We start from the raw sequence: 22,191 nt of genomic DNA on the forward strand, positions 1-22,191 counted from the left end.
ATTTTGAGGGTCTACATTTTTCTTTCAAACTGAGATGGAATCATCATTTGCATACTTTAGGTGACTCAGTTTGGTATTCTGTAGGAGGATGTTTATCACATGTACATGTGCGTATGGTGAAAGGGTAGGTGCATTTTTAGAAATCTTAAAACAGCACATTCCAATTACCTTAGCAATCTCATTGATGATTTCTTGGTACTTATTTGCTGAAGACACTAATCCAGCCTGTTCCAATGTGCGAAGATTTCTTTGTATTTTCCTTTTCTTTTGTTCTATTGGTAGCTGCGCATCTTCAAGCATAGACTGACTATGCTTCATTTTCTCAGGAGTTTTGGAATCTAAGATGGCATGTTTCTCTACCACTTTTAAGTGCTCGGATTCCTGGAGAAAATACAGTAAAACCTAGTTGCTTACCAGTTTATAAAAATATATATATATAAAAAAAGTGTCCAGATGCTCTCACCTCCATGTAAAAGAGACAACTGAGAACTCAGAATAAGACTGCGTAAAAGAAATGCTATGTTTATATCCATGTTGATTAAACTGTTTTAAGGGAGTTCACTCTTACCATGCCTCTTGAAGGCACCTTAAAGTAGGTCCATTATTAAAGCTACATTTTATTCACGGGTATTTTTAGTAAGTCATGGATAGGTCATGGGCGGTAAACAAAAATTCACAGCTGGTGACCTGCCCATGACTTGTACTATATACACCTAACTAAAACGTGGGTGGGGTTGGGGGGGGCGCCATGGGGCGCATCCTGGGGCGCTGTGGCGAGGGTGACCTTGGACCCCCACTGTTGCTGGCGGAGGACGGTCGGGTGGCAGCGCGCAGCCCGGGACACCCACTGGTGCTGGAAGGGTGCCGGGCAGCAGTGCACGGCTCAGGACCCCCGCTGGTGCGGAGGGGGGGAAGAGGGAGGATTGGCAGGCTCCCTACCCAGCTCCACATATCCCTGCAGCTCCTACGGGGAGGAAAGGCACAGGAAGGTGGCTCCCTGTGCTTCCCCTACCACGAGCTCCAGCTCCGCAGCTCCCATTGGCCAGGAACCACAGCCAACAGGATCTGTGGGGACAGCACCTGCAAAGCCCCCTGACCTCTCTGCCTAGGAGCTGCAGGGACATGCTGGCTGCTTCCAGGAAGACCCCCTCTCCCGCCACCGGTAAGTGCTGCCTCGCACCCCAATGCCCTGCCCCAAGCCCTGAGCCCCTTCCCCACACCCACTCTGCCCCAGGTACTGCCTGATCTGCTCAGGCAGGCCCAGAGTCAGCTGCACCAGAAGTCACAGAAAGTCATGGAATCTGTGACGGACACACAGCCTTATCCATTATTAAAGAATTAGTAAATTTGTTAGCTGGGACACAGGGAATGTGTTTGAATTGCAGTCCCATGGCCTGATCCAAAACCCATTCAAATCAGTGGAAAGACTCTTATGGACTTCAACAGGCTTTGTAAAAGGACCCCCAGTTCTTAAAGACATCCCCCCCTCATTTTTTTGTTTTAAAAGGTAACACTTTGGCTTTTCTTGACATCACTGATATAGTTTGTGCATCCACTAAATATTTTGGGCTTCAACATTTGAGAGAAGTCTGCAGAAGACAAGAGATTCCCACGCAATTCCCATACAAAGGAAGGCGAAAGGCTGTTTCCCACACAGTTGTTTGTTTATATTGCATAAGCAAAGAAGCTAAATGAGAAAATGCTTGAAATTAAGATCCTAGATTTTTTTCATGAAATATGTAGTAAAATAACTTACATTGGTGCATTTAATGGTATAAAAATCAAAGACTACGACACTTTCATAAACTATGTTAAAAATAATTTCATGGATACATGACAGTACAACTTCAATCTTATTCTAGGTGTGTTAGTATAAAAAGATCAACATTTACAAGTAGGAATAAGCCCTGTGATCTAAATGGGACATTTTAGTAAGATTCCTGAAATAAAATAGATAATGTACTCTCTACAATAGCTATCTCTGAAGTAGTTTTTAAAAAATGCATATTAATTTCTGATTTTAATTCCAAGTTATCCACATGAAAAAAAAAAGACCAAAATAAGAAACTGATTTCCTGATAGATCTGAAGAATTTTAAAAATGTCTAATTTAATTTTATGACTGGTTCAGTTAAAAAAATATTTTTCTCCATTGTTAACTGGAAATCTGAGAAACAGAGAAATCTGTTACCTGTTTTAAATCCAGGACAAGGTATTAAGATACATTATATGAAGAAAGCAAAAATAGCCTGACATTTACCTGTTGAGCAGAAGCTGGTGTTTCTAAGATTTCTAAGAGCGTATCTCCCGGTTGTGTTCGTATCACATCAACTACAAGTCTTTTTGTCCTTTTCAGAGAAATAAACAATGGATATTATAAGACAGCTGTCATAGGAAGCATTTAGTTTCCTCATTTGTGACTCAACTAAAAAATTAAAGATCTCACACACAAAACGTTGGTATTTTTCAAAGGTATTTTAGATTTCAGAGCTTCTATTAACAGCAGTATTAAACTAAATAATGGATTTCTGATATATGCACATTTTTGTATCAAAGTTTATATGCTTGTGTTCCCTTTATTATTTGGGAGATTCAATCATCATGGTGATAGATGCCATAATAAGAATCCAGATACAAATACACCTGTATTTAGCTATCACTTAACTTAGGACTGACAAAGTGAGAGATGGAAACACAGATCTTTCCAAAGTCTGACATATACATAAATCTTTTATGAGCCACCTGGATTTATACTGAATATTTAGAAACAAAGACATTGCTGAACTTCAGAAGCAACATATTAATAATGTGTATTACTGTGTACTGCTTAAAGAAAGAGGTGTCTCTAAGGAGCAGAGAACATACATTTTCTTACTAGCAAAAAAAAAAAAAAACATTTCTAAACAAAAAGGAAATTGCTATATCCTGATATTTAAAGTGGTGGGTTTTTGTGCTTGGGGTAAGAAGTTATCACAATTCCTGCTGTCTTTTCGTTCCAAGAACATCCTGTTACACAGCTCTACTACAACACAATACATTGTTACACGAACTAAATACATCTCTTTACAGGCTAACAGCATAATACATAGAGATTAATGGATAAAGAGTCATGTATAGTATATGCCATGCTTCAAAGACAAAGAAAATTTAACAATAGGGTTTTTGAAAAAAATCATTTTGAAGTATGAGCAGTGAAACTTCTATGTTAAGTCCTCAAACAACAACTGTTTTATCTATGTAAACCACTGTCTTCATTTTCAAGACTAAACGTTTATATCCAACAAGAAATGGTAAGAAAAGATTGTATGGTCTTCTAATATATGCCCCTGCAAGAGACAATATCACAAGAAACTTGCATTCTTACTTGACACAAAACATTTGAGTTTGGATCAACTTCTTATTGATGTATTAGAAATTCATACCTAAGGAAAAAGGCAGCAGTGGCAATAAGTCCAGAAATGTCAGTAAACCGAATTACCATATTCGGATGCATATATAGCTGGAGCAGGAAGTCTGCTCAACCTACTGGAGGCATGGCAGCAATGTTCTATTCCCTCTGTCCATAGCTCCTCTTTACTGTGTGTGGCTGCTCAGACACATAGAATAGCTTCAGAGGGATTCCTTCTGCCATCTACTGCTCCTGAATTCACTCCAATATGCCAGTGAAGCAGAAGCTCTCTCAAAATGAGTTTGCCCTAGCTATACTCAATTCAGATTTGTCTCCTTCTGAAGCTGCCTTCTCCAACCTTTGGTGATCTCCTTAGAACTTATTTCAGTAGACAGAAATTTATTACAACTATTTTATGCATTCATTCAGGAAAGGACTTAAGTACATGCTTAACATTGACTCAGTGGGTCTTGGGCATGTGCTTAAGTTCTTTCCTGAATCCAAATGTTTTTCTGCACTGGGGCCATAGTTTATGGACTCCAAGTGCTGTTTAGGAGGAGAATGAGATGCACACACGGGGTACAGCTGTATAGAGAACATATCCATTTTCTTCCCAGTCACAAGAATTGTGACCAGAATTGGGCAAAACCACCCATGGATGAAGTTTACCTTATGTGCCACTTTTTCATGCAAAAAGATATGCATACAAAACACTGGTACAAGACAGCACCCAATATCATCCTTTGAAGAAAGATATTTGCAATTTTTAAGCTCAAAAGTTCTAAAGGTTTCCTTGAATTCTAATATTCTAAAGATTTTTTTAAAAATAAAATATTCTAATGAGTTTTATAGAAGAGATGCATCATTGAATTTGTAGGATATCCAAGAACAGTTAAATCATATACAGTATATCTGGTTGTATACCTAGACGCATACCATTTCAACATCAATTATTTAAATAATGGCATAGAAAGTACACCAATAAAGTTTTCAGATGATACCAAGCTGGGAGGGGGTGCAAGTGTTTGGAGGAGAAGATTAAAATTCAAAATGATCTGGACAAACTGCAGAAATGGTCTGAAGTAAAACAGGATGTAATTCAATAAGGACAAATGCAAAGTAGTCCGCTTAGAAAGAAACTATCAGTTGCGTACATACAAAATGGGAAATGACTGCCTAGGAAGGAGTACTGTGGAAAGAGATCTTGGTCATAGTGGATCACAAGCTAAATGAGAGCCAACTGTGTAACACTGTTGCAAAAAAAAGCAAACATTATTCTGGGATATATTAGCCGGAGTGTTGTAAACAAGACACGAGAAGTAATTCTTCTGCTCTACTCCATGCTGATTAGGCCTCAACTGGAGTATTGTGTCTAATTCTGGGCACCACAATTCTGGAAAATGTGGATAAATTGGAGGAAGTCTAGAGAAGAGCAAAAACATGATTAAAGATCTAACAAATATGACCTATGAGGGAAGACTGAAAAAAGTGGGATTGTTTAGTCTGGACAAGAGAAGACAGGACATGATAACAGTTTTCAAGTACATAAAAAGTTGTTACAAGGTTGAGGGAGAAAAATTATTCTTGTTAACCTCTGAGGATAGGAGAAGAAGCAATGGGCTTAAATTGCAGTAAGGGCGGTTTAGGTTGGACATTAGGGAAAACTTCCTGACTGTCCGGGGTGATTAAGCACTGGAATAAATTTTCTAAGGAGTTTGTGGAATCTCCGTCTTTGGAGATTTCTAAGAGCAGGTCAGACAAACACCTGGCAGGGATGGTCTAGATAATACTTGGTCCTGCCATGAGTGCAGGGGACTGAACTAGATGACCTCCCGAGGTGTCTTCCAGTCCTACGATTCTATGGCAGTAGCAAGTTTCTAAGAATGTTCCCTTTAAGACAGGAAAGCTAGTTGTCAGCTGAGGTAATTGTATTTTCATCTCTTGAACAAAAAGTACACTGGAAGTTTAATTCTACTTTTGGAAACCTGACAGCTCCTTGGAAACTATTAACAAAACCCTCATGTGTCATGCCAGATAAGCTTAAAACCACAATAGGTTCCTCAGATTCTTTAGGTTTCTGAAGGGAAATTAACAACATACACATACATGAAACTCAATGGAATGCGCAAGTCAGTACGAGAATTAACAAGAGAATCTGTCATTTACACACCCACACGCCCAGTCCATCAGATATTTAAGAACGTGAGTTTTCTTTTGACCTAGTTTCTAGAAATACTTAAGCATTCCATGCGCATGAAATTCCAATATCCTCCACAGGAAACAGGACAAGAGGCAAGTTAATCTTAACTGAGTTGAAGTTACAGTTAGAAATGATTAGCCACTTTCTGAGCATTGGATAAGAAACTGAATTCCAGGTGTACAGGGTAATTTTTATAATACTGTACATAAGTTTTAAGCTATATATAAGAACAGATTTAAGAGCATAAGGCTGAAAGTATAAGACTAGGGGATCCAGTCTTCTCTAATTTTCAAGTAATTTTTAGTTGTGGAAATATTAGAAGAAAAATGTTCTTCAATCACTTCAAGACTGAGTTAATGCTGATCAATATAGATACTTATTTTTACAGCTAGTTTACTTCCTTTCCTCTGCTTTAGTTACAACTAATGTGTTTTGCTTCTACTGACCATAAAGTTCTTTTGTATTTAACTGGTGAAAGTGAGTTTGTTGAAGATCAGACCAGGTAAGAGAAAGGATGTTGGTAGGGAGGGCGAAGTCAATGGTCACCATGGCAGGTGTGATGTCCTCCCGTTACAGAAGTTGGTCTGGTAGTCATTCTAGGTCACTGATGTCATCAAGTGGCATATTTAGTCTTGGTTTGGACACAGTTGCATCTGTCGCTGAAGTGCGGACCTAGCAAAAAAAGTCATCCACGACTTTGCAACCTCCCAATTGGATTACTGCAATTAAAGAATACAGCATAGAATGCAGCTGCTAACTTTGTACTGACAGTTTTTAATGCACCCATTTCTAGTGGACATAAACTTGGAAGTGTTGTTTATTATAGTAGCTACTAGAGGGCCTAATCAACTTGGGGCCCCATTGTGCTATGCACTGTACAAACAGATAGAAAAAACAGACAGGTTGGGAAGGGAAATAATCAAAGGTGAAATGATTTGGCAGAGGTCACAGCAGGTGAATGACAAAGCTAGGGCTAGAACTCAGGCCTTCAGCTCTGTGCCTTATCCACTAGGCGAGACTCTCCCTCAAAGCAATGGAGAAACTAGTCTTGTTCAAGCAGAGCTTAAACAAGTCTTTAGTAATCAGAACTTCTTAAAGAGATGATACAGGTTTATCATATTTCACATTCATGATCTTTATCTTAGCCTTGGTCTACACTATACCGGCAGGCGCTCAATATAAAAGGCAAAATGCGACCTTGTACCGAAAGCACACGTGCTATCTTCTGTGAATTGCTTGATTGACTGTGAAAGTCTCCCTTTTGTTCCCGGAAATGTATCCTCTTTAATTATAGTCTCCCTTTTTATCTCCCCCCAGGTGCAAATGTGTCTATGCTTCCCCTATCATCTCCATCCCGGAGGTTATCGCAGTTTAGAAGGTGAAAAAAACGCACTCGCGATGACATGTTTTCCGAGCTCATGCAGTCCTCCCACACTGATAGGGCACAGCTTAATGCATGGAGGCATTCAGTGGCAGAGGCCAGGAAAGCATTAAGTGAGTGCGAAGAGCAGAGGCAGGAGGCAATGCTGAGGCTAATGGGGGAGCAAACGGACATGATGAAGCATCTGTTGGAGCTGTAGGAAAGCCAATGAAAGCACAGACCCCCGCAGCATCCATTGTATAACCACCTGCCCTCCTCCTCAAGTTCCATGTCCTCTTCACCCAGACACCCAAGAACATGGGCGGGGAGGCTCTGGGCACCCAGCCACTCCACTCCAGAGGATGACCCAAGCAACAGAAGGCTGTCATTCAAACAGTTTTGATTTGTAGTATGGCTACAATAAGCAATGTGGCCTTGTCCTTCCCTCCTCCCGCAACGCACCCCACCCCACCCGGGCTACCTTGTCAGTTATCTCACTTGGGTTTTTTTTTTTTGTTTGTTTTGTTATTTTTTTTTTTAAGAAAGAATGTGCATGGTTTCAAAACAACAGTTAATTTATTTCCTTTGCCAGCTATGATCGAAGGGGGGAGGGTGGTTGGCTTACAGAGAATTAAAATCAACAAAGGGAGCGGGTTTGCAGCAAGGAGAAACACACACAACTTGTCAGACCGTAGCCTGGCCAGTCATGAAACTAGTTTTCAAAGCCTCTCTGATGCACAGCATGCCTACCTGTGCTCTTCTAATTGCCCTGGTGTCCGGCTGCTCAAAATCGGCTGCCAGGCAATTTGCCTCAACGTCCCACCCCGCCATAAACACCTCCCCCTTACTCTCACAGATATTACGGAGCACACAGCAAGCAGCAACAACAATGGGAATGTTGGTTGCACTGAAGTCTAACCTAGTCAGCAAACAGCACTAGCAAGCTTTTAAACGTTCAAAGGCACATTCTACTACCATTCTGCACTTGCTCAGCTTATCGTTGAACTGCTCCTGACTACTGTCCAGGCTGCCTGTGTATGGCTTCATGAGCCATGGGAGCAAGGGGTAGGCTGGGTCCCCAAGGATAACTATTGGCATTTCAACATCCCCAACAGTAATTTTCTGGTCTGAGAAGTAAGTCCCTTCTTGCAACTGCTCGAACAGCCTGGAGTTCCTAAAGATGTGAGTGTCATGCACCTTTCCTGGCCATCCCACGGTGAAACATCCCTTGTGATCCACCAGTGCTTGCAGCACCATTGAGAAGTACCTCTTGCGGTTTATGTACTGGTTGGCAAGGTGGTCCAGTGCCAAGATAGGGATATGCGTTCTGTCTATTGCCCCACCAGAGTTAGGGAATCCCATTGCAGCAAAGCCATCCACTATGACCTGCACATTTCCCAGAGTCACTACCCTTGATAGCAGAATGTCAGCGATTGCATTGGCTACATGGATCACAGCAGTCCCCACAGTAGACTTGCCCACTCCAAATTGATTCCCGACTGACCGGTAGCAGTCACGCATTGCAAGCTTCCACAGGGCTATCGTCACTCGCTTCTCAACTGTCAGGGCAGCTCTCATGTTAGTATTCCTGTGCTTCAGGGCGGGGAAAAGCAACTCACAAAGTTCAAGGACAGTGGCCTTAGGCAGGCGAAAGTTTCGCAGCCCCTGTGAATCATCCCATACCCGCAATACTATGCGGTCCCACCAGTCTGTGCTTGTTTGCCGGGCCCAGAATCAGTGTTCCACTGTATCAACCAGCCCCACTGCTGCCACGATGTCCCAATTGCCACAGCCCATGCTTTCAGGAATGTCTGTCCACGTCCTCATCACAATCATCTTGTGCTGGGGTCTCTTAGCCCAGTTCTGCACATACTCCAGGATAATGCGCGAGGTGTTTACAATGCTCACAACAGCAGTGGTGAGCTGAGCGGGCTCCATGCTTGTCATGGTATGGTGTCTGCATGGATAACCCAGAAAGAAAGGTGCGAAATGATTGTCTGCTGTTGCTTTCACGAAGGGAGGGGCGACTGATGACATGTACCCAAAACCACCCTCGACAATGTTTTTGTCCCATCAGGCATTGGAATTCTGCGTTAACCTCCCAATGGGCAGCGGTGACTGCGTGAACTCTGGGATAGCTTCCCACAGTGCACCGTTCAGTGAGTCGATGCTAGCCACGGTAGTAAGGACGCACTCCACCGACTTAATGCGCTTAGTGGGGACATACATAATCAACTCTATAAAATCGACCTAATTTCGTAGTGTAGACATACCCTTAGTTTTAAAAAGCTACAGTTCACGAACCCCAAAAGAAGCTACTTCTAGAGAAATAAGTTAGATACTGAGAGAAATATATGCCCTAATTAGTGCATGAATATTGGAATATGGGCCCCCCTGGCCCAGATTGGTGTAGGTAAGAGGATTCTGAGCATTTTAGCAGCTTATCTTTTCACTTGTGTGAAGCAGTATATTTCCACCATTGCAGTACTGTTATGAGAAGTGTGCATGCCTGACGAGTCATTTAACAAGCACACATTCCAAACTAGAAGTTCCTGTAAACATTCACTGTCCAATTATACACATAACCACAGATATTAACCCACCAATTTATCACAAATACTATACACACCAACTGGTTGGCCAGTTTTTATAATTCTGTCTCTTCTAAAAGGTGCAAGAGTTATTGTACATACATCCTAACTCAGCTGTTATTATTTACAATTGAAACTGTAGTTCAACTCTGAATAAAATCAATTTGAAAAAGCTCTTTAAAGATCAGATTAGCAGAAACTGAGAAAAAACTAACAAAGAAAGAGCATGAACTATAGATACTGAGAAATTGCCAGGTGAACAAAACTCAAGCTTTAATTTAAACAATAGTTTCACACCATTGATCCCAACTACAGAAGAAACTGGTTTCACAATACACTCAAGGCAACGAGCAAACAAAGAAAAAAAAACAAATAAAATGGTGGCACTACTAAGCCATATGGTAAATATCACCACTCACTCCAATCCCTTTCCTCAGCCTTCATCTCTACATTGTCTATGTAAGCTTTAAGTTGCTCAGGGCTGAGACCTTGTCATTCTGTCTGTAAGTTGCCTAGACACTGATGTCATATAAATAATACAGAAATGTGTTGAGATGTTCCTATACTCTTACCTAATGTTTTGTTTTAGAAACTACAGAACTCATGCAAGTAGTTTTACATCAAACTACATATAAAAAGTTACCAAAGTGTTTGAGAGTTACGATTCAGATCAATAAGCAAGAATAACTACTGTACTGATGGCAAACCAACCCCTCTCCTTTTCATTTAAATCTTTATCTCCTGGACCATAAAACTGTATGATCAATGTGTGGGAAATTCTAGAAGAAATTCTCTCTACCAGCTAAATTGGAAGATTTGTTTTGGGAAAACACCCTTCAGGTTAAGAATTGTAGAGTGTGTGCTTGCAATTGTAAACATTGTGGTAAAATGACTTTCCTCCAAAGTAAAGCTTCAGCTGCCAGTTAATAAAGCTAAATTACTTTTCAGATTCATTAAGTACATAAAAAGTATTGCTGTTCAGTATGAGCACTGCTGAGTGAGACTGTAGCTGCACTACAGGTCTGCACAGAATTGGAGGTTTAAATTTTAAGACTGTCTAGCCAGCAGGTTGTGAAGAAAAGTGTGAAAATAGCAGTTTTAGAAGGTTAGCACTTGCATCCATTTTCAATAGTGAAAAGAGATATTAAACAACTCATAATTTGCAGGTAGGTTAAATGTGAATATATCCAATGAAACAGAGATGATGTTAATTTAAAAATAAAAATAGGCATGCAGAACTTTTGATATAATGCACTTGCCTACAGGTTTTACCAATAGTATTTTGCAACCATCTGAAGAAAAAGGAAGCCAGTGAATATTATTCTCTCCCCCGTGTAAGTCATGCAATGTTTGTGAGCTGAGAGGAAAGTAACATCCTGTACAAATACTGGTCTGACAAACGTTTCCAAGTGTTTTCAATTTAGAGGAAGGAGGGAAGAGTTGGATTTGCCTTCAAGTCTAGACATCAACTCCTCTTGAATTATGGAAAAGAGCATGTGTTAAGACAGTACCTATTTCACAGTGTGCAATAATGCAAGTAGCCATAACTTTGTAAGAGCTAAAGTATCGATGTTTTACAAAGTGTGTTTCAGACTCTGAAAGATTTTGGATAGGGTGGAGACTTGACTGGTCTATTTGATACAGATCCTTCTCTTTTCAGGTCAATGATCTGAATCTGAGTTAGGTCCATAATGACCTAAACTAAACCATTTGATGGCCTATGTGAAATGTGCTGGTAGTTTTTCTGACACCCATATAATGAGCTTGCTAAGGAAATTTAATACATCAGAAATGTGCCCATTTCTACATTTCTAATTGATAGGAGTTAAAATTCTTCTTATGTTCTTAATTAAAAGTTAGTTTAATTATCTGTTACAATGCTAAGGATATTACAAACTGGAAAAGAGCCCAAACCATTGACAACAAAAGGCTTACCTTACTCCTGAAAAACAAGTTAACCTTTGTGTGAAGCACATCAGTAATATTATAAAACAGATCCTTCTTAATGCAAGAAAACAACGTACACAGAACAACTAAATTCTAATGAATGAGGAAAATCTGTCCTAACATGTCAAACTTCTGAAGAACATTAAAGCTTTCAAATGTTACTTTTCATTTAATGAAATCCAACAATATCAACTCTTTAGGCATCAAAAGGCATTTCAGCCCCCCGAAAAAGGAGGTACAAATCATAATGAATTAGAGGTACAATCTAACTGTACACACATCTTACTGTTGTATTCATGTTTTAAATTGTTTTCTCACCATTTCCCTCTTGCCAGGTCATACTTCACTCAAGTCTTGGCTATTAAGCCAAGAGCAACCTCTGCAGCGAATGGCAAAGGGAGGAGATACATTCCAGATGTGGTCCACACTAAGTGAGTTTGTAATTCCCTGATCTAAGTAAGTGTGTTGTGTTTTTCAGAGCATCACTATTCCTATTAACGTGAATAGAAGCCGTTGGTGCTTAGCACCTCTGAAAAATCAAGAAACTTATCTAGGAGTCCAAATATGGATTTAGAGTTGGGATTTTCACATGCATCTAAGTGACTTAGAAGCACCAATCTCATTCACGTCCAAGAGGATTTGTGATCTTAAGTCATGTGGGTGTCTAAAGTAGATTTTTCAAAAGCACTGAAGTTTGAAAACAGCGGTTTAAGTCTTAACTAGCCTTGGAGTTTTGCCAGAATTACATCCCAAACTCTTAAGAGGCAAATTTCATGCTGAACGGGGCTTTAAGTTTTTTGACCTTTGACCTTTTGACCTATCTTTGACCTCATGCTGCGTTGCCAAGGAGGTTGCACAAGGTATGAGTCAGCACAGGATTTGGCTAGAGGCTGGCAAAGCATTGGACTGTCTTTACAGCAATCAAAAGACCCAACCTATGGACTTAACTTTTTGTAGACTGCCAGTCAAATGAATGCTTGTGGGGGGCATGCAGTCTGAAAAACACTAGTGTTCTAATTGGAAATTTAAAAAAAAAGTAATTACAAACCTGAATAAAGTTATAAAGTTAGTTTACGTTACTGGTATTGCTTGTTTTAACAAAAACATTGCCCAAAAGATACATATTTTATGAACAAACCGTACTTTATCATCATCCCTTTGAGATCTTGATCTTCACCTTCCTGTAACTCATATTTGCTGGTCAAAGACAGTGAAATCTCTGTCTTTGCAAGCTGACTCAATGTGTTTTCCTTGTTAGGATCACTGGGATCAACAGCTCCTTCCCCTGTAGGAAAAAATATGGCTCTTACTCTGCCAGTTCACTGATGTGTGACAAGAACTGGAGCATGAACCAGAATACTCTGAAACATGTCAAAGGCAACAGAAAACTACTCAAAGATCTATCAACATGTACTATATCTAGACAAATAACTGTTTAATTCAAAATTTTCCTTCAGCCATAAAACAAATCAATACCTTCCCTCTATTTAGGGACAGGAAAATTGTAGTATTTTGTATTTTCTGAAAATGTCCAATAGAAGTTACCTATTTATACATCTAGGCAAAGGTTTTTGAAATATTAAAACTTGAGATTTTTGCCACCTTAAATCGGATTTTTCTTTCAAGACAGTTATCCAGACAGGGCTCAAATGTGTATTTCTTTCCCAAAGTAGTTGTGCAGTTATTTAACATCCATAGTCAGGAAAAAAAACTAAAATAATAAAAATAGACCTTGGGTAGGGTAATCATTACTGATAGTGTCCTTATTATTAACGAGTTTCTGAGGCACCCAAAATATGCTAGACATTTTCTAAACAAAGATGGTGTGATCCCTGCACTAATATTAATAGTTCTATTCATCTTCTTCTAGCCTTAGTCCCATCTATGTTGGGTCAGCTCTTTGTGTCCTCCTCCATTCCAGTCTGCCTTGAGGCAGTTCCTTGGAAACTCCACAGCTGATCAAATCCTTTTTATATAGCATCCATCCATCTAGCATCCCAATCCTTTTCTTACTCTCCTTTTTAAGTTGAGCACCGGTTTCCTGTTTATTCTTCTAATCTTCTTTTCATGTGATCAAACCATCTAACCCTGAATTCCCTCAGCTTTCCTATAATTGGTCTCACCTTCACACTTCCCCTAATGTGTTTGTTCTGATAGTCCATCCTTGTAATAATTTTAACATTTTAATTTCCATTGTATTCAGGATCTGCTCCAATCTCTTCTTTGGTGCTGAGCATTCAGAACTATACAAAAAGCGCAGGCCTAATAATTATTGTATAGATCTTTGCCTATCAAATAGAAAAGTTTCTCCTAACTCCTACTGCAGATTACTTCACTCACTTCTCTCCTTTTAGTCCATGACATTCCTATTCTGCTTGGAAGTTTGTCATTGAGTTCACCATTACCCTGTACTATTGAACCTAGGAACTTGAACTTCTGTACCTTTGCTAGTGGCTGTCCCGAGACTTACAGTCTTGTTGCCTTCCTGAAAGTTATCATTGAATCTACAGACTTTCTGCCGATTTCTGTGCCATTTCTTTCAAGTGTGCCTTTCCATCTTACTCAATTTTCCACTTCCTCTCTGCTCGCTCCCACAAGCACGTCATCATCTACAAAAAGCATGCATCAGCATGCCACACTGAATGTTTTCTGTAACCGCATCAAACACCATGGTGAACAAAATGAGGCTTGGTGCAGAGTCTCAATGCATTCTGACTCTTAACAGAAAATGGTTCAATTACCTGACGTGACTTTTTAACTGGGGTAGCAGCACCCTCATACATGTCCTGGATGAGTCTGATAGCTTTCAGATATCTGTTTCATCCTCAAAAAACTATATGATTTTTTTCAGAACATGCTCTTAAGCCTTCTCAAGACCTCTTTTCTCTTTATTTTTCCACAAGCAATCATAATGTAAAGATAGCATCCATCATTGATTTGTCTGGCACAAACCCAAACTCATTGTTACTGACCTTTACTTCTCTTCATAGCCTCTTATCAATAATCAGGCTGAATTTGCTTGTAGAAAATTTTCCAGTGTGTTCATTGGTGTATCACATCCTTTGCCTGTTTCACTATTTTATAGAGGACTACTTCTCAAAATTAAAGTCTGTCTACTTTTATGGAAATGTGGTTTGTACAGCCCCTTCCATACATTCAGTCAGGTTATTTAAATATGTGATAATACTCTATTTAATTCCAGAGAGCTAGATGTTTCTGCTGAAATTTTTGATGTTGGGGAGTTAAATATCATTATGCTCCAGAATAAATACCCACTGTGAGTAGCTCACACCTCTCAGAGCTACTGTGGACTCTGGGAAACAGTTCTCCTTTGATTCTCATTTTAGAATATCTTTTCAGTTATAACAGCTGCAAAAATCATTTTAGGAAAAGTCTTAAATTCTGCAGATACTGAAGAGGCCAAACAAAGTACCCCCATATATCAATTTAGGGCCAGTCCCTGAATTACTATAACCAACGGACCAAAGGGGGTGGGGGGTGGGAGCGCGCGCGCGAGAGAGAGAACACTTACCAAGGAAAGACTCTACATCAGGAACAGCCCCTAACCCCTCCAGCAATTCATTCAGTAAGTCATTCTGCTCAGGAGCAATGGCATCCTGGTGTTCTAATAGCAGCTATAAACAAGGGCAAACAAAACGATTATCCGTGAAACCACTGAAAATACTCCATTTCTCCAAATGGTGCTATATACTCACAAATAGAATGCTCAAAATAAAGTCTTCAGAGCCACAGTGGGCGTAAAACATGAATAAGCATTATGGAGGACAGAAGGAAAGAAAGTGCTTGCTTACAGGCTGTGGTTTCAAGACTGATAGTTCTATTGCCCAGTCTGTTGGCTGGCTCACCCTTGGATCAACATTAGAATGCCAGCAAATATACACAAACTGAAGGGAGTAAGTCCTCAAAATATTAAAACACATGAGGAAAGGCTCAATTTAGCAGCCGCTTAAACAATTAACAAAACATCACCGCTAAACAGACTCAAAGTTGGCACTTCACTTGACAGTCTCATCATATGCTGAAGTGCTTTATTGGATCAGGACCTTAATGGGCAAGGGGACTGAACGGTCTTCATAATGGTGACCCCATCAGGGCATGGTTAAGGCACACCATGCTACGCAGAATGAGGAGGCTAACGCTGCTGATGCTTATTGCTGTACTTTTTTTAAATACAGGATTTCTGACTCCTGTGGTATCAATTTGGTACTTTTCAAATGGACTAAGTTCACTTTAAAAAAATCAGAAATTTAATATTCTGCTCCTATTGCCAGAATTAGTGATTTTACTGGCACCAAGATAACAGAAAGTACAAACTCTATTCATAATACAACTTGTATTGCAGCTGTGCACGCCTCCAAGGAGGAATGGTTCTGCAGTCCATAAAAAGCCTCTGAGAACAAGCTTGTATATGCTGCACTATAAAAAAAAGCACGAATGGTATGGGCCTGAAGAATGAGTTTCCTGTAATTAGACTGCTCATTTCTGTACCCATCACTAGCATTTACTTCAGGAAGCAAGTGGCACTGTACAGAGTTTGATAACAGTGTGTTTGCTAGTTCCCAAGGTCTGTTTTCCACATAAACAGGATTCTTACTATGGAAGTCTGTTTTAAGGTTATGGTGCCCATGGCCACCAGTTTAAATTGAATTTAAATACAAGTGGAGTAAAACATATGCTATATTTATAAATTTCAGAACTCTGATAGTTTAGAGAGTGCAAAACCTATTCAAATCAAAAGCTGTGTTCACTGAAACGTACAGGCAACTAAAACACTTTGTATGTGGGAAATCAAAGGCACATTAAATATTCTGGGGGAGACACACAAAGACACAAATGGCAGTTTAGTGCATAACTAACATTTTGCTTTTGAAAATTTCCCTCAGTCTCATCTACATGAATGCCCTGACATTTATATAGTGTACACTGTGTAGGTATACATGCGCACACTGAAATTGCAAATTTAAGACATACAGAAATTTAGGATCTTTAGATATAAAAGATCTTGCCTTGCTTCAAGTCTTAACTACTTCCTCCATACACATATGAACTACATGAAATCTTGGAAGAAAAGACTGTCCCATTTGACTAGTGTTCTACCGCATGATAAGTAATTACATCAAAAGTGTTCAGTTAATCCTGACGAAGTACAGAACACTCTAAACCAGATTACACAAAATGACAAATGAGAGGTTCCCCATAATCATTTGCACCATCTGAGATTCAGCCTCTAAGTCACAAACTTGACAATAGCATAACAGGAGTTGAATATCATGCTCGACACCTAAATGGAACAAGTTAAGTGTTGATAGACAGGAAATGAAACAAATACATCCTCAATTCAAGCTTGAAGTAGCAGTTGTCTTTAATCTAGCGAACACTATGTTTCCTTAGCCATTAGTTCTTGCATGAGTAAGGCTGATTTTTAACTCACTGTCTTGGGAGTGAAGTATTCCATATTTTTAAAAGAATATCCATCATTTAACATTTCTGGGTTTTGCACATTAGTGGATGACTGCTAGTATACTAGTTGTGGAAGGACCATATGGTATACATCTAAATTTTGTCCTAGTGAATCACACTATAAACTGCAGTTTCTGCATTTCATCTGTTCCTTATCCAGAACAAACATACTTGCAGGATACCACTGCCGCCTAAATCACACTCTTACATCTGCTTCCAGCCAAACACGTGATGGAATGCCAAAGTCATAAAATGTACAAGATTTTACTTTATCTCAAAGTCACACTAACTCTTAAAAAGCAACAAGTCCCCTTTCTTACCAAGGGGAAGTTTGTAATTCAAATAAACTACAAATGGTTCATCACTACTATATGCCAATAAGAAGTTATGCAATTTTTTTCCCTTTTCAATTAAATGCTCTGAAAGAAAAATACTTTACATTTTATTGTCAGATTCTTCTTTTGGTTAGCACTTTTGTTTCCAAACCGTTGTCTCTACCATTCTCATTGGGGCTATTGGGGTGGAAATGCAATTCTCTCCTGCGACATACAGTACAAGTTACAATAAATGTTAAGAGAAGTTTGGTTCTAAGGTTATTCCATACACTTGGAAATTGAGATGATCTTCTACTTGGACAAGAGACTATCAGAAAGGAAGAGTAAAGGAATTCCTTCATGGCATTTTAGGAAAGCCAATACAGAACATCACAGTTATTCTGTGATTTTATGGAAAAATTACTCATCTCCCAAAAAGTGATTTGAGAAGTTTCCCAAGAACAGATTAAAGAGTAGTTGTTTAACAATTCCCCTTTGCTCAGTAGCTAAGTTTCTTTCCATTCACTTACTGAATGGGTATTGATGATTTCTTCAATGGAGATGTATATGACAGGTTTGCTGAGGGTTACCATATCAGAGTACTCATCAATATTGAATTTCTCCTCTGGCTCAGGAACATCACATGCTGTCTGAAAAAAATTCCTAAGGAAGTAGTAAGATGAGAAAGATAGGTTAAATAATTATACAATAAGACAGACATGTTTTAGCTAACTGTAGTGAATTGGAATAAGCTTTTTGTTTGAAATGCAAGATAAAAACGGTTACTTTCTCATAACTATTGTTCAAGATGTGTTGTTCACGTCCATTCCACATTAGGTGTGCGCGCGCCGCAGGCATGAGCGTCGGAAACTTTTTCCCTTAGCAGCTCCCGTCGGGCTGACGGGCCCCCCGAGTGGCGCCACTGCGCCCTGCATATATACCCCCGCTGGCCCGACCCCCTCCAGTCCCTTCTTGCTGGCGACTCCGACAGAGGGGTAGGAGGGTGGGTGGTAGAATGGACGTGAACACCACATCTCGAAGAACAACAGTTATGAGAAAGTAAGTAACCGTTTTTTCTTCTTCGAGTGCTCGTTCACGTCCATTCCGCATTAGGTGGATTACAAGCTTACCCCTGGAGGAGGGTAGGAGTCACGGAACAACTGCTCGGAGGACCGCTCTGCCAACTGCCGCATCCTCTCTGGCCTGCTGGTTGACTGCATAGTGGGTCGTGAAGGTGTGCACCGAAGACCAGGTGGCTGCTCTGTAGATCTCCTGGACTGGGACCTGTGCCAGGAATGCCGTGGAAGTCGCCTGCGCCCTGGTCAAGTGGCCCGTGACCGCTGGGGCCGGAACACCTGCAAGCTCATAGCACGCCCGGATGCAGCTTGTAATAAGACAAAATCTGCTGCACCGACACTGGGAGGCCTTTTAACCTCTCGGCCACAGTCACAAACAGCTGCGCGGATTTGCGAAAGGGCTTGGTGCACCCCAAATAAAACGCCAGTGCTCGATGCACATCCAAGGTGTGCAAGTTGCGGTGACTCAAGTCCGTATGGGGACCGGCAGACAAATGCCCAGATGGAGTTGGGAGACCACCTTAGGGAGGAACTTGGGGTGTGGCCGGAGTTGCACCTTGTCCTTGTGAAATACTGTGTATGGTGGCTCAGAGGTGAGGGCCCTCAGTTTGGACACCCTTCTGGCCGAGGCAATGGCAACCAAAAATGCCGTCTTCCAGTAAAGGTGAAGGAGAGAACAGGTAGCGAGGGGCTCGAAAGGGGGTCCCATGAGTTTAGAAAGAACCAGGTTAAAGTTCCATGGAAGGACTAGGGGCGGGACCCTTTAAGGAACCGCCCCACCATTGGGTGGGAAAACACCGAGCCCCCCCGAGAACCCCGGATGGAAGGCAGCGATGGCCGCCAGGTGCACTCTGAGTGAGGACGTGGCTAGCCCTTGCTGCTTGAAGTGCAGGAGGTATTCCAGAATGGCCTGGAACAGGGCCTGGCCCGGCCGCACCTGTCGGGGTTCACACCAACACGAGAACCTTTTCCACTTGGCCATATAGGCCGCCCTGGTAGAGGGCTTTCTACTGCCAAGCAGAATCTGCTGCACAGGAAGGGAGCACTGGCTCCACAGAGCCTCCACGCCATCAGGGTGGAGAAGCCGCCCGCCATCCTGTGTAATGAGGTCCCGGTGTAGGGGCAGGACTACTGGGGCATCCACCGACAGCTCTAGGAGCGATGTGTACCAGCGTTGGCGGGCCCAGGCTGGGCCGATGAGGATCACCGCCGCCCTGTCCCTGCGCACCTTGAGCAGGACCTTGTGCACCAAGGGGAGCAGGAGGAAGGCATACATCAAGCCCCCTCTCCACGGGATCGCAAACGCGTCCACGACTGAGCCTGGGCTGCGTCCCTGGAATGAGCAGAACTGCGGGCACTGGGCGTTGGCCCTGGTGGCAACACAGATCTTCCTCCTCTAGGAGATGCTTGTGAGAGGGGTCCCTGAAGAGGGATGGGGAAGGGGAGGGGAGAGGAGGAGGGAGGTGAACTGCAGCAAGTACCTGTTCCGCACCATGCGTAAGACCCAACGGTCTGATGTAATGGTGGACCACGCATGGGAGAAACGGGACAGGCAGTTCAGGAAACAAAGGGACGGATCCGGTGACTGGTCTGGTACGCTGTCCTCAAGCGCACCTTCAAAAGCCTGGCTTAGTGTCCGGCTGGGGTTTGTGCTGGCCTTGGTTCTGGCCCGGCGCATTATTGTTATTATTGTTGTTGCGCCGTCACCTGTTATCCCTGCCTCGCCTACAGTAAGGCTCATGCCTATGGCGAAGCTGGTACTGGCGCTGAAGGGGGGGGGCTGCAGCTTAAAGGGCTTCCTCTGGGTCGCCGGTGTGTGCATACCCAGCAACTTGAGCGTAGCTCGCGAGTCCTTGAGGCTATACAGCCTTGTGTCTGTCTGATCCGAGAAGAGCCCAGAGCCTTCGAAAGGGAGGTCCTGGAGCATATTCTGGACCTCGGGGGGGCAGGCCCGACTCCTAGAGCCACGCAGAGCGCCTCATGACCACCCCTGACGTGACTGTTGTAGCCGCTGCGTCTGCTGAATCCCAGGAGGCCTGGAGGGAGGTCTTGGCTACTGCCTTGCCTTTGTCCCCCAGGGCCGTGAACTCCTGTCGGGAACTTTGCGGGAGGTTGTCCTTAAACTTCCCCACCACCGCCCAGGAGTTGAAATTGTGCATGTTGAGGATGGCCTGCTGGTTAGCAATCCTCAACTGAAGGCCCCCAGATGAGTACACCTTTCTACCAAAAAGGTCCAGGCATTTCACCTCCTTGGCCTTAGGGGCCGGGGCCTGCTGTCCATGGCACTCCCTTTCGTTCACCGCTGAAACCACTAGGGAGCATGGACTCGGGTGGCAGAATAGGAACTCCTAGCCCTTCAATGGCGCAAAGTATTTACGCTCCACTTCTTTAGCCATTGGAGCACTGGAGGTCGGGGTCTGCCATATAGTCTTATAGTTAGACTGACCGGTCTTAATGAGCAGGAGCGCTATTCTGGATGGCCCTTCGAGGCTCAAAGTGTCCACCATGGGGTCCTCCTGCTCAACCGTCTCCTTGGCCTGCAACCCCAAATTTTGGGCAACTCTGCGCAGCAGTTCCTGGTGAGCTCTATGGTCTATTGGCGGAGGGCTGGATACCTCTGTACCCGCCATCGCCTCATTGGGGGAATACGAGGAGGTTAGCTGCTGCTCAACCCCCTCTGGTCGGTCCTCCTGCTCCCCATCTCCTATGGCACAGGCCTCTGGCTCAGGCCAGGGCGGGAGTCCATGGGATGGCACTGGGCTCGGTGCCGGACTCTCCGGTCTAAGCTGGGGGGATGCTGGAGGCCTGGATACTGTTGCCTCCGGCACCGTCTGGCGTTGGTGTGAGGACTGGGACCGCTGCACCGAATAACTTACCCTGGACGGGGCCCCTTGGTGCTCCTGATAGGCCCAGGGGGTCCAGAAGGGCCAATGGCCTGGCAGCCCCCATTGAGATCACCAGCTCCCCTAGAAGGGTCCCTGCTGTCCGGGCCCTGGTGCGGGCAACTATAGCAGCTGGAGCCGGCCTGCAGCAATGCCGATCGCAAGGCCATGGCAGTGCCAACAATCTGCGCCGGCAGGAGAATGAGTGGCTCCTGGCTGAGCGGGACCAGGAACGGGACCAGGACCAGTGCCAGCGTTCCCTGGACCGGGACCGTCTGCGGGAGACCTCTGGCGAGGGCTGCCTTAACTCCTCCTGGTGCAGGAGAGCGATGTGCCCTTCCTGGCACTTCTTCTTAACGTCGACCTGCTGCTGGTGCCGCAACCTCCTTCTGGGCCGCTGGCAAGTGCGAGTCTGTGGAATTGGAGTTCGACTGGGACCAACTCCGGGAGCGGTGCCGGGATGGTGTCTTCGAGCAGCACACCATTGCCGGCTTACCCCTCGATAGCGCCTGAGGCCTGGGTGCCAGAGGGTTCTCCCATAGAGGAGGGGGCTCGCCGACAGCTCAGTGAGGTCCTTTGCGGCCTCAAAGGTGCCAGGCGTAGAGGGCTGATCCATTATGCCCTCGAGCCCATTGTCCACACTGAGCTTACTTAGGTCTGGACTCGGTGGGGGTTGTGCCGCCAGGACTGCCGCTGTCAGCGCTGGTACCACGGCCTTCCCGCTCTTGTTGGCGCTCAGTGCCTTGGGAGGCGCCAGCCTCCTGTGTGGGGAATGACCGCGCCTGCCTTTAGGCTGCGCCAGGGAGGACGATTGGTGCCGGGGCCTAGCCTGGCGCTCTGGTGCCGACAGTTTATGGTGCTTTGCTGGTGCCAGGTCTCCCAACAGCTCTGGGGCACTACGCACCGAGGAAGCCTGAGCTGGCATTGGGCGCTCCGGGCCCAGCGGCTGCAAT

At 43.2% G+C, this 22,191-nt stretch overlaps 1 protein-coding gene across 3 annotated transcripts in view; it reads right to left on the reverse strand.

Annotated features, from left to right (window-relative positions):
* The window catches only part of IQGAP2 (IQ motif containing GTPase activating protein 2), a 242,355-nt gene that overhangs the window by 12,681 nt on the left and 207,483 nt on the right, over positions 1-22,191 (reverse strand). For all 3 annotated transcript variants that reach the window (XM_048851522.2, XM_048851521.2, XM_048851523.2), the window contains 5 exons: positions 17,811-17,943; positions 15,018-15,120; positions 12,629-12,770; positions 2,260-2,347; positions 169-381 (listed from right to left, as the gene is read on the reverse strand). In XM_048851522.2, coding sequence (XP_048707479.1) covers positions 169-381; positions 2,260-2,347; positions 12,629-12,770; positions 15,018-15,120; positions 17,811-17,943 — 679 coding nt within the window. The remainder of the gene's footprint in view (positions 1-168; positions 382-2,259; positions 2,348-12,628; positions 12,771-15,017; positions 15,121-17,810; positions 17,944-22,191) is intronic.

Source organism: Caretta caretta, chromosome 5 (genome assembly GCF_965140235.1).
Source record: "Caretta caretta isolate rCarCar2 chromosome 5, rCarCar1.hap1, whole genome shotgun sequence".
Lineage (NCBI taxonomy): Eukaryota > Metazoa > Chordata > Testudines > Cheloniidae > Caretta > Caretta caretta.